This window comes from Phyllopteryx taeniolatus, chromosome 9 (genome assembly GCF_024500385.1).
Source record: "Phyllopteryx taeniolatus isolate TA_2022b chromosome 9, UOR_Ptae_1.2, whole genome shotgun sequence".
NCBI lineage: Eukaryota > Metazoa > Chordata > Actinopteri > Syngnathiformes > Syngnathidae > Phyllopteryx > Phyllopteryx taeniolatus.
Window position 1 is genome coordinate 13,687,235 of NC_084510.1, and position 14,075 is coordinate 13,701,309.

The following is a 14,075-nucleotide window of genomic DNA, read 5'->3' on the forward strand; positions in this document are numbered from 1 at the left end:
CAAACAGACCCCACCCCAAAAAAACTGAAATGATGGCCCTTTTGAGAAAGTACTTCATCATTTTTATTGAACTTTATGCCTTTCCATGAATCACTGAACAACCTTGAAAATGTATAAATAGAGCTACAGCATTGTAAACAATATCCATTCATCTAACTTATGTACACAGGTTGATCTTAAGAAGCACAGGGGGATGCTTTAATACTGTAATCATTTTAATATCAAATTATTGTTTTCCCATCTGCACATATACTTCAAGAGTATCATTAGTTACAAGGTTTATGGTATTTTTTCAAAGAACAACACACCCCCACACACACATCAAACAGATCAGTTTTCTTGAAAGTGCTTGCTTCATGAAATAAGTTTTTTTTTGCTACATCATCTCTTGTGGTGAGGCAGAGGCTCTGCCTCTCACCCCTCAACATTCATCCCTCACCAGAACAAAGCAAAGATGCCAAAGAACTTGCAAGTCAGGCCTTTGGAATACTGTATGTGAGAGGTTGAGGTCAACTATTTATACAGTATATGAACTTTCTTGCTCTATTAAACCGCTTAGCATATGGTTGCAGTCTACATCTATGTCATTAGGAAATGAAAAGTTTAATCAACTTAAGGAAACTGTTCTGAACGACTCAGAGGGACACAGATAAGGACGGTGTATGATTGCTTAATGGGGAAACTTCATTTTAGTTTGTCCTGGATTGATCAACAAATACAACATGATACATTGATCTAATAAATGTTTGCTATCATATATCATGAGCATTTGTGGGTTGCTTGATTTGTTCTTTGAATTTCCTGGCAGGCTAGATGAAAGACTCTTTTCCAACGCCTGGCCTAAATTCAGTCTATCTGGGGCGATTTTTAAACGGATATCAAAAGCTTTTACAAGATGAGCGTACAGCGCAGTGCAAACTTTGTGGAGCTTAGATAAGCCCAATCAGGAAACACTGTAGATCTACAGGTGTGTCCAAGTGCTATCAGTGATCAGACAAATGTGTATTGGAATGAGACCTCATGGAAACGTATGAGATCAGAATATGATGATGTCTCCTTTTTAGATAGCTTTGAAAAAATGGACTCTCTCATTCCATGCCACATTATGTGCTCATCTGACACAGGCTGACAGATGTATTTGGGACTTTCTAAATGTAAAAAATGACCCCAAACGCCAACAGACATGTTGGACTACTGATCACACATCGTTGTTTTCCAGCTGTATTTCCTCATAAAGTATATAGCAAAATATAAAAAGTGACAAGTCTGACACGGCTGGAAGGTGCTTATTTGCTTATTCCAATAGAAGTTGAATAACTTGTCAGACAACTGTTCCCTACTAGTGAGAAATCAAATCAAGTCGACGACAGAGAGTGCAGTTTAAACAAAAGAACTGGAGGTGCTAACGATACTTTTCGCCTCCGTCAAAAGGAAGGGACATTCACCCAGGAACAGGCAATTGACACCCCTGAGCAATCACCCTACTCATCCCCAGCAGGCAAACCCAACTGCAAACAAAGGCCAACCATCAATGGAAAGCTCTCCCCAAGTTAGAGAAAGAAAGGAGCTCATTGGGATATTTCCAAGTCAAAGCCTCAGGCTGCAGTTTTGGGCTAAAGGTGGCAATGATTAAAGTTAAAAAAAAAAATAAAAAAAAAACGAGTGACACTGCAGTAGATCGCCTGAACCCATTAGCCAGAAGAAATTTGTTTACCATCTGCAGAGAAAAAAATGGATTGGAAGACATGTAAACAGGTGCAGTTTGTTTACAGGGGGGGGGGGGGGGGTTGACTTGAGGGTTTGCTGCTTCACTTGTAGTGTTAAAGTCTACTGTGTAACATGACATGTTGATTTTCAAGTCAAAGAAGTGTAACATTTGTGGTTTTTGATGAGAATATCTTTATGCTATATATGCCCTCTAGTCAGCCAAAGTGTGGTAAAACTCAGTTTGAAAGAACAATTAAAAGGATATTTACATTTATCAATGTTGACAGCCAGTTTTATAAACTTAAGTTTTTCACAGCAAGAGCTACCTGGTGTTGACATTTAAATGCATGAGATGAAATGGAATGAAGGGAATTAATCTTTGGTGAAGCAATCTTCCAGCAAGCATGCAGCACTTGAAGAAATGATGCAAACACAACAGCTAATGCATTTAAAACTTTAATTAAATAGGGTTTCTTTAAATTAAAAAAAAAAAGTGCAGTTGAGTTGCACAGAAATACGACTGACTGAGCGATAATAATAATAATAAAAAACAGCTTTTCGAGACATGTATAATAATAATAAAAAAAGGACTTCTAAACACAAGTCATGAATGTTGAGCAGGCAAGAGAAAAAAAAAAAAAAAAAAAAAAAAAGTTATCCTGCATACTCAGCCTAGCTTCTAAAAGCCCTGAATATACTTGGGGAAGCATTGAACAGGGAGTTTGAAGAAAACAATCACTAAAGAAAACAAATGGTGGCAATTGTTATTACTGATGTTTGCAAACCTGAAAATACTGTTTTGAGATTCTCATCACATGGAGATACGTGTTCATTGAAAACCGTTAAAAAAAAACCTAACCTGTATAAATTCTTTCCGTCGCACTTTGACAAAACATTTGGACATAGATTTAGGTGCTAAAAACTTTATAAATACCCCGTCAGAATTGGCATTCATCATATCACACATCATAAAAATATTCAGAACCTCATCTACAGCTTCTATGAGCTTCAACAAAACAAAAGAAGAACGAAGTAAACAAATCAGTACAAGGAAGACAGACATAAGCAGGTTGGTATTGTGTAGTGTGTGTGGTGGCCACAAGGCGCTGTTGTGCAAAGCTACAAAATGGCCTGTCTGGGGAGAAGGATGGCGACAAGGGAAAGCAGAAAAGCAAGAACGCTCAGCTGCGTCCTCTAAATAGATCTTAAATCCAGTATAGAATAACGATTTAAACAGTCTTCAAATATATTTTGAGGATGTGATAGGAATACGGTTATTAACTTAATTTTTATCATGATAAATATTAATCAAAAGTAATGACAAAGTTAATCTACAGAGGTTTTCATTGGCAGCTTTCATAATAAGTAAAGTACACAAATGTTCAATATTTATGTGTATGATGCCTTCAGGACCAGCCTACAAACAAGTGAGTTAAAATACACTAAGTCAACCCCCACCCCAGTCAAGTGGGCATTTGGCCTCTCTTCCCCCCCACTCTAACCCACTCTTGTCATTTGCATTGCTAAGGTTTCCCCTCTCTCTCCCATTTGCAGGTATTTTTCAGTGACACTTATCTGTCCTATGATCTGACCTTACATTCCTCTCTCTCTCACTGTCTGCCTCAAAGGCGCGTCTGCGCTTCTGGGACGTAGATTTCAATGCTGTCTGCGCTCTCGGTGGCAGAGTTCTGGCGGAAAGAGGCGGCCTTCTTTGCGGTCAGCAGACGCCTGCGGGCCTCTTGCCTCTGCTTCTCCGCTGAAGCCGAAGAAGAGGCGGAAGAGGAGTCAACGCTCTTCTCGCGGCCCAGCGACGGTCGCCCTTTAGCGCCCTTCCTTGACACTGGAGTAGGTGCCTTCTCCTCGTCCTGGATAGAGTGATGACACATGACAGACATGGAGGGAGAGTGATGAGAAAAGAGAGCAAAGGCAAAAATAAAAACTGTCTTGGGAAGCTTCCACTAGATTTGACAGACAGGACTTGGACAAAAAAGACTGATCTTTTTCTTTTTTTTTTAGATCTGGTAGATTTAAGTGACCCATAGAAAAAAAGAGAATGAAGTACAGACAACAGGCATACATAGGAGAGAAACAGTCAGTGAAGATTGTCAGATGTACAGTAAATGGTAACATGAACTGATATGGACATGAGCTCAAACCTGAAGCACAATAAAACAAGACAAAACTATGCATACAAATTGCAAGGCAACATAAAAGGAAAGGAGATACATATCGATACATACAAATTAGGAATGGGCATTTAAAGAATTATCCTTAATCAATGAATCAGGAAAATTACTGAGTAACTGCTACTTTTTAAAACAGATCTATTTTGATAGTGAGTTTAGAAGGCAGAAAATATCAGGGAAGTGTGTTTTCAGCAATTAGTGCCACAAGCCTGGAGAATCTTACTTCCCTATATAATAGTGGCCAAGAGCATTTACAGTATTTATTCAGCTGCAGACAGTACCAGGTGTTAAGGGGTAAGGCATTTATTCTGGACAGCATTTTTTACAATAAACAACAGTTACATTTTGTTTCAAAATGTGTACAAATGACTTATGATACCTTCATAAAATAAGATGTAATATACAATGTATTCTAATAAACTAAATAATAAAATATGTTGGTCTGTATTAGAACTACAGTATATCAGTATGGCCTTAGTGAAAAACTGAAGGGTAGATCTCAGTTTCTCTATCATATTTCTGTACATTATTCATGTTTGTGTTTGTTCTGGATGGAAAACATCAATTCTTAAAGCTTTTCTATTGTACTTCTCCTGTGAGATTGGTCTTCTCATCAGTTGACATCATATCGTTACTTTGCTTTGCAAACCCACATTCTTAATTTGGGTCAATGTCCAATTTCTTTTTTTAAGCTTTTGCTCTGGAATACTCTGTGCTGCACAACTTTCAATTTCTCTGCAAACTGCCGCTTTATGGTGAAAATTACAGTCTGCTCTGCATGAACTTGTTTATTGCCTTGCCACCCATGGTGGCATTAGTCCTATAGCCACCCAGTGGCACCACCGGGGGGGTGGGTCATCTATTTGGGGTGTGGAGCTTAATTATTTAAGTGGACTACATACGATTAATTGGGTCATAGTCTGTCAGTGGGGAGGCCACAATATGATGTGCACTTTAACTTTTCCAGTGGGTTAATAAGTTTTGGAAGAAAACGAGTAAACAATTTCTTGTTGACAAGTACAGTATGTATATGTGTACAGTTGGTATATAATGAAGAACAATTGGGTATGTGGGGGAATATGTATAAGTGTCTATATAGTATGTGGTGTACAGTATGTATATGTGTATATGCATTTTTGTGGGTATGTATAGATGTGGAGATTGTGCATATATTATAGTACGTACAGTAGGTTTTTTAGTTCGCACTTTGACAGAGGATTGGATTCAAAACTTTTACTTCTCTTTTTTTGGGGGGACCGGAAGTACACAGTCTTTCAGTATGGGATAATATTCATAATTTGCATTATTTTCATTTCTTTCTGTTCACTTTTTTGTATCACGTCCAAAATAAACACTCGATCAATAAATCAAAGTAGTGAAATCAGTGGCGTAGCGTAGACATAGAATGCCCATTCCTAACACAAATACCTACCTAACTAAGCAAACAGTTACAAACAGTAACACAGATACAAGCAAATATATTTGACAGAAGGAGCAAGAGTGAACCCTTTGACTGGAGTCAATACATCATCTTAGCCATGCTCCACCACAACCACAACACATGCATGCTCAAATCAGGGCTTCAAGACACACCAATGACTGCCCTCTTTGAGATGATTTGCTCCATGCATGTCTAAAGGGATCTCTCAGGCCCCTTTCTATTGGATCAAGATAATACACCCCACACAGGGATGTGGAGGTAAAAGAATGTGGGAGAAATGGCGGTGGTGGTGGGAGGAGAGAGGCCGGTTTCGGCGGCTTTCCTACCCCAGCCAGGGCACTGGGCAGCAGGGGTGGGAAGTACCTTCCGCTCAGGGGGCGACTGGACAGCCGCAGATGGCACAGGCTGCCAGTCATTGGACTTGAGATGGTAGAGCTCATCAAATTTTAGACTGATGTCCTCGATGGAGAGCTGCAGCAGGTCCCAGAAACCAGCAAGGTCCTGGGGTGTGGGTCGCGGATTGGTGTTCACATTCTGGAGAGAATGAGGGAGAGGGAAATGGAATGAATAAAAAATAAGACGCGAGGAGGAGGGAGTTGAATGAAACAGATTAGACCCTAAATATGTAATTTGACCTAAAATACGGAATATACTTATGGTAGTATACTGTAAAAAAAAAAAAAAAAAAAAAAAAAAAAAAAAACTTTGTAGCATATATATTTATTGACCTATTTATTTTTTCTTGGAATATTTACTCTACATACAAATATTTGTCCACATTTTTTTGTTTTGTTTTATTCTTCCTGTGTGCTGTTTCCATCCACTGCTGTAAAAAACCTATTTCCAATTGTGGGGTGAATAACGGCATAATCTGTTAATTTGTGTCTGTTCAAAGTAAAAAAAAAAATACAAACAAACGCAATTGTTTCTGTATTCACATCATACCATTTATTAGATTATTGCCACTAGAGGGAGACATGTTATAGCTTGGTGTAATGGGGTCCCAGCGTCTCCATATTTCAACTTTTATTGCATTTATTTATTTATTTTTTACACCCAGCTGTGTGCTTAATGTGGTTTGAGAATTTGTATTAAATGGTCAAGGTTATTATGGTTGAAGATGTTAAAGTCACACTCATCTGCGAAGTTGAGGCTCATAGCCACCCATTCATTATCTATACCCCAATGAAGTACATACACTATACTGTATATTTTTGATCGTGGACGTGAACCCACAGAAGCACTGGGCGAAGATGTAATATGTAAAGAAAGACCTGTGTTTACCTTCTTGCTGTGATGAGATGATTAATGTGGGGCACTGTTAGGTTTAAGTATCGTGTGTTGCATTTGGCTTTATTTTCCATAATGCATGACACGTCACCCGAGAAGAATGGCTTAATGGCTTATTGTAAGCTCTTTTTATTTGGTGTTGGTGGACCACCAATACCCTCGCCCACAAAGTGACGTCTTAATGTACTGTATATTAGGATGCATCAAACAGCCCAACATTTGACTTAACTGGATACAAGTAAAACTTGAAAAAAGCAGAACTACATCTACTGTATAGGGTCCACGTTAAGGTTGAATCTCGGGCAGAAATGGCTATACAAGCCTTATCAAAGATTGTGCAAGCACATTATGTATTTTCGTTTGGCAGAACTTTGCTTGTTTTTGTTTTTTTTCCCCAGAACTGTGCCAATCTACAAACTGTGGCATACCAATTAAATTAAACACCTATAAAAACACAAGATGAGAATTTTTTAATGTGATTTATATGACTTCGTGTGATTAAAAATTAGAAAATCATCTTTTATGACTAGTGATTTTTTTTCAGAATAAATAAAGAGATGAAATGTGTTTACCTCAACAAACTAACATACTTTGTGTTCCTTTTGATTGGAAAATCTGGAGAACATCTCAATCTAAGAAAACAAAAAAATAATTAATGCTTATTGATTCATTGTCAAATTATTCTGAATACTATTTTTTAATTTAAAAAAAGATATGTTGAATAACACATTTAAGAATTAAAAAACGGTACACAAATTCATTAATTAGTGATTTTTTTAAATTGCTTTCGTGAGTACACATTCTCTAAATATTCTGACATTTTACGAGACTACATACATTTTGGAGTTGAACAAAAATATTCTAGTCAAAATTCTGATGTTTTCATGTTGATGGATGTGTTTGATGCACCCTAATGTATGAATATAATGTTTGACAAGAAAAAAAAAAAAAAAAAGAACACAATCGATGACTGTGCTTGTGTCAGTTTGATGCAATGTGGGCGTTAATACCAGGGCAAAACCCACCAGGTTTTGTTCACACAGTCCTCGGAACTGCTGGAACTTCTGGGACATTAAGAGCTGGGCACTTCCCACTGCACTGCGGACCTTACCCAACACTACACAGCCAAACATGTAAAAGACAAAAACATACGTTTAAGTGTACATCTTAGATGTCATGACTTACACAATGTAGACACAATACACACTGAAAGTGCAGCAACCTCATGATCATCAGAGTTGATTTCTAAATACTTAGGTGTGCATATACAATGCCCAGCTCAAGTAACCCCATTGGTGCATGGAGTGAGGAGAATTTAATCGTATGTGGGCAATGTTTACCCTCTTTAAAGTCATTTAAACTCCTATAGATACTCATGCCCTATGACAAGGAGGTGTGTTGTGTTAAAACTAGGACAAACTAACAGCCCTGACAAAATTGTGACTCCGAACCCATCACTGGATCTGGATTGCAAAAATATGATAAAAGACTCACCTTGGATGTACATATTTGTTAAAAACAATCAGATGTGTCTGATTTCATTCCACTCTCTACACTTTCATTCCAATATGACAAGGATATGGATGACTGCATATATGTACAGTTGTGCTCATAAGTTTACATACCCTGGCAGAATTTGTGATATATATATATATATATATATATATATATTTTAAAATATGACTGAACAACAACCATCATTAATTTATTTATGGTTATGTTTTGTTTAATGATAATGCTTTTCTGAAATGCTTGATCGTTTGATTTGAATGCCATTAAAATAAAATGTGTTTCGCCTGGTCCTTCGTGTTTTCATTAAATAATTGTACCCATCTTACAAATTCTGCCTGGGTAATCAAACATATGAGCACAACTGTGTGTTTTCTAATTGACTAATAAATGTAGGGCTGTGAATTTCAAAATAAGAGCATCTAAATAAAAAAAAGTATTAAGTGTTCAAATAAAGTGCTTAACTTCAGAATTATTCTTTAAAAAAACTAACAAACTAAAGATAATATTTCGTGTTTTGATCATATGGGTAGAAGCAAAATCATGCATTGTAAAAATGCATGATACATAGGTAGAAGGTTTTTCCAGAATTTTGAGGGCAACTTTGGGGGTGCGCATTATACACGAGAAATTACGGTAACTTACTTTTTCAAGGTAACTGTGGCAACACTGCCCGCGACCCTATTGATGATAAGCGGTATGAGCAATGTATGAATGTTGGCTCATATTATTGTCATTTTGTAACCCAAGGAACTAACACAAAACACTACATATTTATAGAGCTTGTAAGCTTGAATATAAACCTTAAATGAAGTTTTGATGTAGTTCATGACGATAATTTATATTTAAAAAATATTCTCACAGCTTTGTTCAACACCAAGGAAGGAAGTTGTGATGAGGTGGACATTGAATAACTCACTATATGTTACGACAATAAACATTCAAATGCGATCATGCGGCGATGCAAATGTAGGCAGGCAGCCTTACCCTCCTCGGAAAGATGGTTGTCTTTGGTCTCCTGATCCATCTGCTGGCACCACCCTTCCATGCGGCCAGTTTCAGCCTGCAGTAGCTTCAGGAACCAGTGGCCATCTCTTCGACATAGTGTTCCCCCTCCACTAACACTCTGGGGGGCAATGCTGCTACTCCCATTCCCGCTTTCGAGGCAGGGATCTGGGGGCGGTAATGATGACGGGTCCAGCGCCGGGTCGAGGCTTTCTGAGAAAGAGGAAGAGCTACTTCGTGTGGTGGAGCGGTTGAGGAACTGCCTGGGAGTTGGAGGGGAGGAAGCGTAACCAGCGGTGTCACCGTTATCTAAGGAGTCCTGCTCGGGAGGGGAGCTCAACGATTGGCTGGCACTACTGACCATGACTTTCTTTTCAGTGGGTTTGGCCTGACTAATGTGGGGAATGACAGGGATGTCCTGTTTATCTGTGTCTGTGTCTTGTTTGGAGGCCATACTAGAAGGGCGACTGGGCCTGAAACAAACATGGTGACATTGTGAAATTATACAGTAGAACAAGTGCTAGTACAAGTACAAATTACTCAGAAAGGATCTCTCCAGTGCCTTTAAGTAATCACTGTCAATGAGAGATGAGTTCTGAGCTGGAAGGGCATGGATTATGTCGTCAACCAGGAAAAGCTCTCAAGTGATGATTCAGGCAGATGATGAAAATAATAGCTACAATGAGTGTGGGAACAAGGACAAGAAGTGCAAAGGCCTCAGGAAAATGGACACATAGTGTGAATTGTTAAAATAAAAACAGACACGGAATTTTTTTTAGGACATAAAACACAAACTGGGCATGAACAAAGTGTAACAGATGACAAAACAAATGACTAAAATTTGTAAGGTTGGTCAGGACGTACAAAACACCACAAATATCATACAAGGGGAAGCAAATTTTGGCGGCACGGTGGACGACTGGTTAGAGCGTCAGCCTCACAGTTCTGAGGACCCGGGTTCAATCCCCGGCCCCGACTGTGTGGAGTTTGCATGTTCTCCCCGTGCCTGCGTGGGTTTCCTCCGGGCACTCCGGTTTCCTCCCGCATCCCAAAAACATGCATAAATTGGAGACTCTAAATTGCCCGTAGGTGTGACTGTGAGTGCGAATGGTTGTTTGTTTGTATGTGCTCTGCGATTGGCTGGCAACCAGTCCAGGGTGTACCCCGCCTCCTGCCCGATGACAGCTGGGATAGGCTCCAGCACGCCCGCGACCCTAGTGAGGAGAAGCGGCTCAGAAAATGGATGGATGGGAAACAAATTTTGCACTGTATTCAGAAATTTGGAATAGAAGTATGCCATCATAGTGGGATTCCTTTAGACTAATTTATTCATGTTACAAAATCATTAGCTAATCGGTCAAATGCAATCTTTTGAACACACAACATGGACCAAGGTATTGAAACAATATCAATTAATTAATCAATAAATTATTGGATTAGATCCCTCAGTTACACCTCAATATAAATCATCTTACCAAGACATTTTGGACAATTTTATGCTTTCGATACTGCGGAAAAATTTGGGGGAAGCCATTTCCCCTTGATTGCGCCCCAGTGCACAAAGCAAGGTAGAGGATAGTTGGAAAAGTTTGGTATGGAAGAGGCCAAACAAACAAAGATAGTGAGTCAGGCTCTCTTGTCCAACAACTGACCTTCCAAATGTTCTTTGGATGAATGGATAAACATCTCCACAGTCACATTCTTACCAGAAGAATGGAAGTTGTTACAGCTCCACTTGCTATAGGTGTAATGCTTGGGTGTCACCATACTTTATTCCATATAGTGTACAAACTTTGTGTTGACATGAATTTGATAATTCTAATTTACATTACAAATAATGATATCCTAATGTCTAACTGTTGAGTGCAAACATAAACAATCCATATGTATGCCAGAAATATGCTTTAAAAGGACAGACAGTTGTGTGTGTGCAGCTATAATATAAATTCCTCACGTTGTTACAAGGACAGGAAGAGGACTTACTGCCACCCGTCCTCCACCTGTACTCCGATGGACTGAAACTTGGCCAAAGGTGGGCTCTCCTCTCGTGGAACTTCTTGTATACAGTCAACCTCAGAATAAAAAATTACATAAAAAAAAATAAAAAAAAAATCACCATTTTATTATTTTATTAGCCCTCTAATAAAAACACTTGCATCATGATCCATTAAAAAAGACTTCAAGTACCCGTTTGTGATTGCTTTTCGTTTAAAATGTCACATTCAATTGTTATTCCGGTTGCGTGTTGTTACTGTACCGACACTGGAAAAATAGAGGAAGGGACTGTTGTTTCAGGACACAGAGCAGGTAAAGTCAAATTTGGATATAATGTACAGCGAACCCTCGTAATTAGCAGGTGTTATGGATTAAGCCTTGACAACAAATACTGAAAATTTGTGAGTAATGGACGCCCCTTCCAAATTTTCCTTTTTGCCTACACTAATAGTTTAAACCTTAAATATACCGGCATTTAGGCAGCATCTTAGTGCATTGTAGAAAGCGTGAATAGGTGTGTTTTTCAGTAAATAGTTGTTAGTACTGCAGAAAAACCGGTGCACAGGTGAGTTTGAAAATAGTGAATCTCAAATGGGGGGTTTACTGTATCATAATACAGAGACAGCCTACCCATTTACTACCCAGCACAATTCGTGTCATGAGGTGACACACAGAGACATTCAACTATATTAAATGCGATAAATATCATTATAGGTTACAGTTTAGCATGCTGAAACAAGGGTCAAAAATATGATCTACCTGGATGCCAATTGAAGAGAGTTTTCGTCTGGGCACGGGGAGCACAAGAGCCTCGTCTGCAGAGTTACTCAATCCTGACTTCGTAGATTCATGCAGGACTACGCTTGAGTCGATTGTTTCCGTGGAAGCGTTGGCAGTGGTGGGGACGAGCGGCTCTCTGGGGATGGCGATGGGAGTGGGGATGATGTGAGGAGGGCGAGGTAATCCCCGGGCCAGGCTGTTGGCACGCGTGCTGTCAAGACTGTCAGATGAGTTGCTGTGCGCGTGGCTGGACTGGCTGTTGACCTCTGACCTTTGGTCCTGATGCTCCAGGTAATTGTCCTGGGACGACTCGGTGCTGCTTTGTACCGTCACAGAAATGTAGGGTTTGGAGGTCGTGCGTGGCGGCACGGGCGGCGGAGCAGCTTTCTTAGAGGTGGTGATGCAAGAGACTGGAAGATAAGAGAGACAAAAGTAAAACAGATTAAAACAAGACATATCAGAGAATTCATATATCACAGTTGACAAAATTGCCACAATTTATAATGGCGTCATTATTAAAATAAGAAATAAATAAGCAGTGCAATGGGGGAATAAGCAATAACTATACAAATGGAAAACATGTGCAATACAGTTGCCATGATTAATGCTGCATACCAGAAAAATGTCTGAAAACTGACTAGAAAAATTGCATTGGACCCAAGTTTTATGTCAGGATTCCTTCTCACAAATTTCTCAAACATTCCCCAACATTAATCTTACATCACATAATAATGGCAGTTGTCATTGCCAATGTAAAAGTCAACAACAATAACAACAACAACAACATAATTTAACAGCATTTCTTGGTCATACTATATTGCTACTTATCGCAAGAGAATACCCATGTCCTTTCACTATGCAGACCTAGTGAGGTCTTAAGTCTCCATCGGAACACTTTAAGGTCGGACCTTTTGGAATTTCGAAGTGGGATATTTCCTACTTCCCAGCAGTCTGAAATGCAACGAAATTTAGACCACAACATTTTCGAAAAGTTGGTTATGTCAGTGTTAAAAACAACAACAAAACACTAAGCACATATACAGCAACTTCTTGTTTTCGCAGAGAGCCAGTAAAGCAAAACTTAGAAAATTTAATCCAGTAACAGGCAGCAACTAAAGCTTTTCGGTTTAATGACTGCACATCAAAGTGCTAACATCACATGACTGCTTAATGGCTAAACTGGCACGGTGAAATTGTATATTTGATTCAGAGACTACTTACACACTTTGCCAATTTGCACACGACATACAGTCAAAAGCTGCTTGTAGGGACCAACAAAACAGCACATGAAGCATCTCCATCTATTCCTCTATCCACTATAATGTATGATTTCATTGATCATTTTAGTTATCATAACTAGTTACATGGATGGTAAAAATAGTATAGCCCACTCTCTGTACAGTTTTATACCACTGCAAACTGCAACCACAATATTTTACATATTGTTCAATTAATGACACTGTGACAGTGTCAATCAATACAGAACAGTTTTATTATAAAAATCTAATTGTATTTCATTAGATTCTGGTCTACCTAATGGACTGTGCAAATGCCGCTTTTCCATTACAAGTTCCAGAACGGCAAGGCCCCGCTCTGCCACGGCTTTGCTTAGCCTGGTCTGGCCTCCGTTGCTTTTCCATTAAAACAGGCACCAATCAAAAGTGGGAGGGATTGGGGCACGATCAAGAAGAAGGTGGCATGCTCGTTTCTTGTCGCTCCTTCCATCTCGCTGTATTTCATCTTCTGCTAATATGGACAAAAATGCTGCACCTCTTCAGTCGACTACAGAACAAAATCTGCTTTAAGCCTGCCGCGCACTGCGCGACGTGGTCGAGCCCGACTGGACCGGACCTTTGTGTAGAGTTGCCGATGCACCCCTGCACATGAGCAACGGAAAAGAGGCAAATGAGAACAAATGAGGGTAAAGAAATCTGGTGACAGTGATGCTGTCAAGACACCACCTGATATACAATTGCAGCATTAATTTACATTTAGACACACATGGTTAAAAGTGAAGCGCTATTTTGGAGCAATTGGTAAATCCAAAGTGTGTCTGGTACTTTCTTTCAAGTCGATACAGAAACCACATCTGAGTCCATAAATGCTGAGATCGAAGTGCTGCGCTTTCCAGCTAAAACCACCAGACCAAATGGGAACTTTTA

The 14,075-nt window shown here is 39.2% G+C and overlaps 1 protein-coding gene across 14 annotated transcripts in view; it reads right to left on the minus strand.

Annotated features, from left to right (window-relative positions):
• Nucleotides 1–50: 50 nt before the first annotated feature.
• Nucleotides 51–14,075, minus strand: part of dlgap4b (discs, large (Drosophila) homolog-associated protein 4b) — a 134,328-nt gene continuing 120,303 nt past the window's right edge. For 12 of the 14 annotated variants that reach the window (XM_061784729.1, XM_061784727.1, XM_061784726.1 and 9 more), the window contains 6 exons: nucleotides 11,893–12,323; nucleotides 11,122–11,210; nucleotides 9,121–9,611; nucleotides 7,650–7,741; nucleotides 5,698–5,868; nucleotides 51–3,572 (listed from right to left, as the gene is read on the minus strand). In XM_061784729.1, the coding sequence (XP_061640713.1) occupies nucleotides 3,330–3,572; nucleotides 5,698–5,868; nucleotides 7,650–7,741; nucleotides 9,121–9,611; nucleotides 11,122–11,210; nucleotides 11,893–12,323 (1,517 nt within the window). In that variant the 3' untranslated portion in view covers nucleotides 51–3,329. Of the gene's footprint in view, nucleotides 3,573–5,660; nucleotides 5,869–7,196; nucleotides 7,257–7,649; nucleotides 7,742–9,120; nucleotides 9,612–11,121; nucleotides 11,211–11,892; nucleotides 12,324–14,075 lie in introns of those variants that run through there. The other 2 variants (XM_061784732.1, XM_061784733.1) reach the window with 2 other exon arrangements.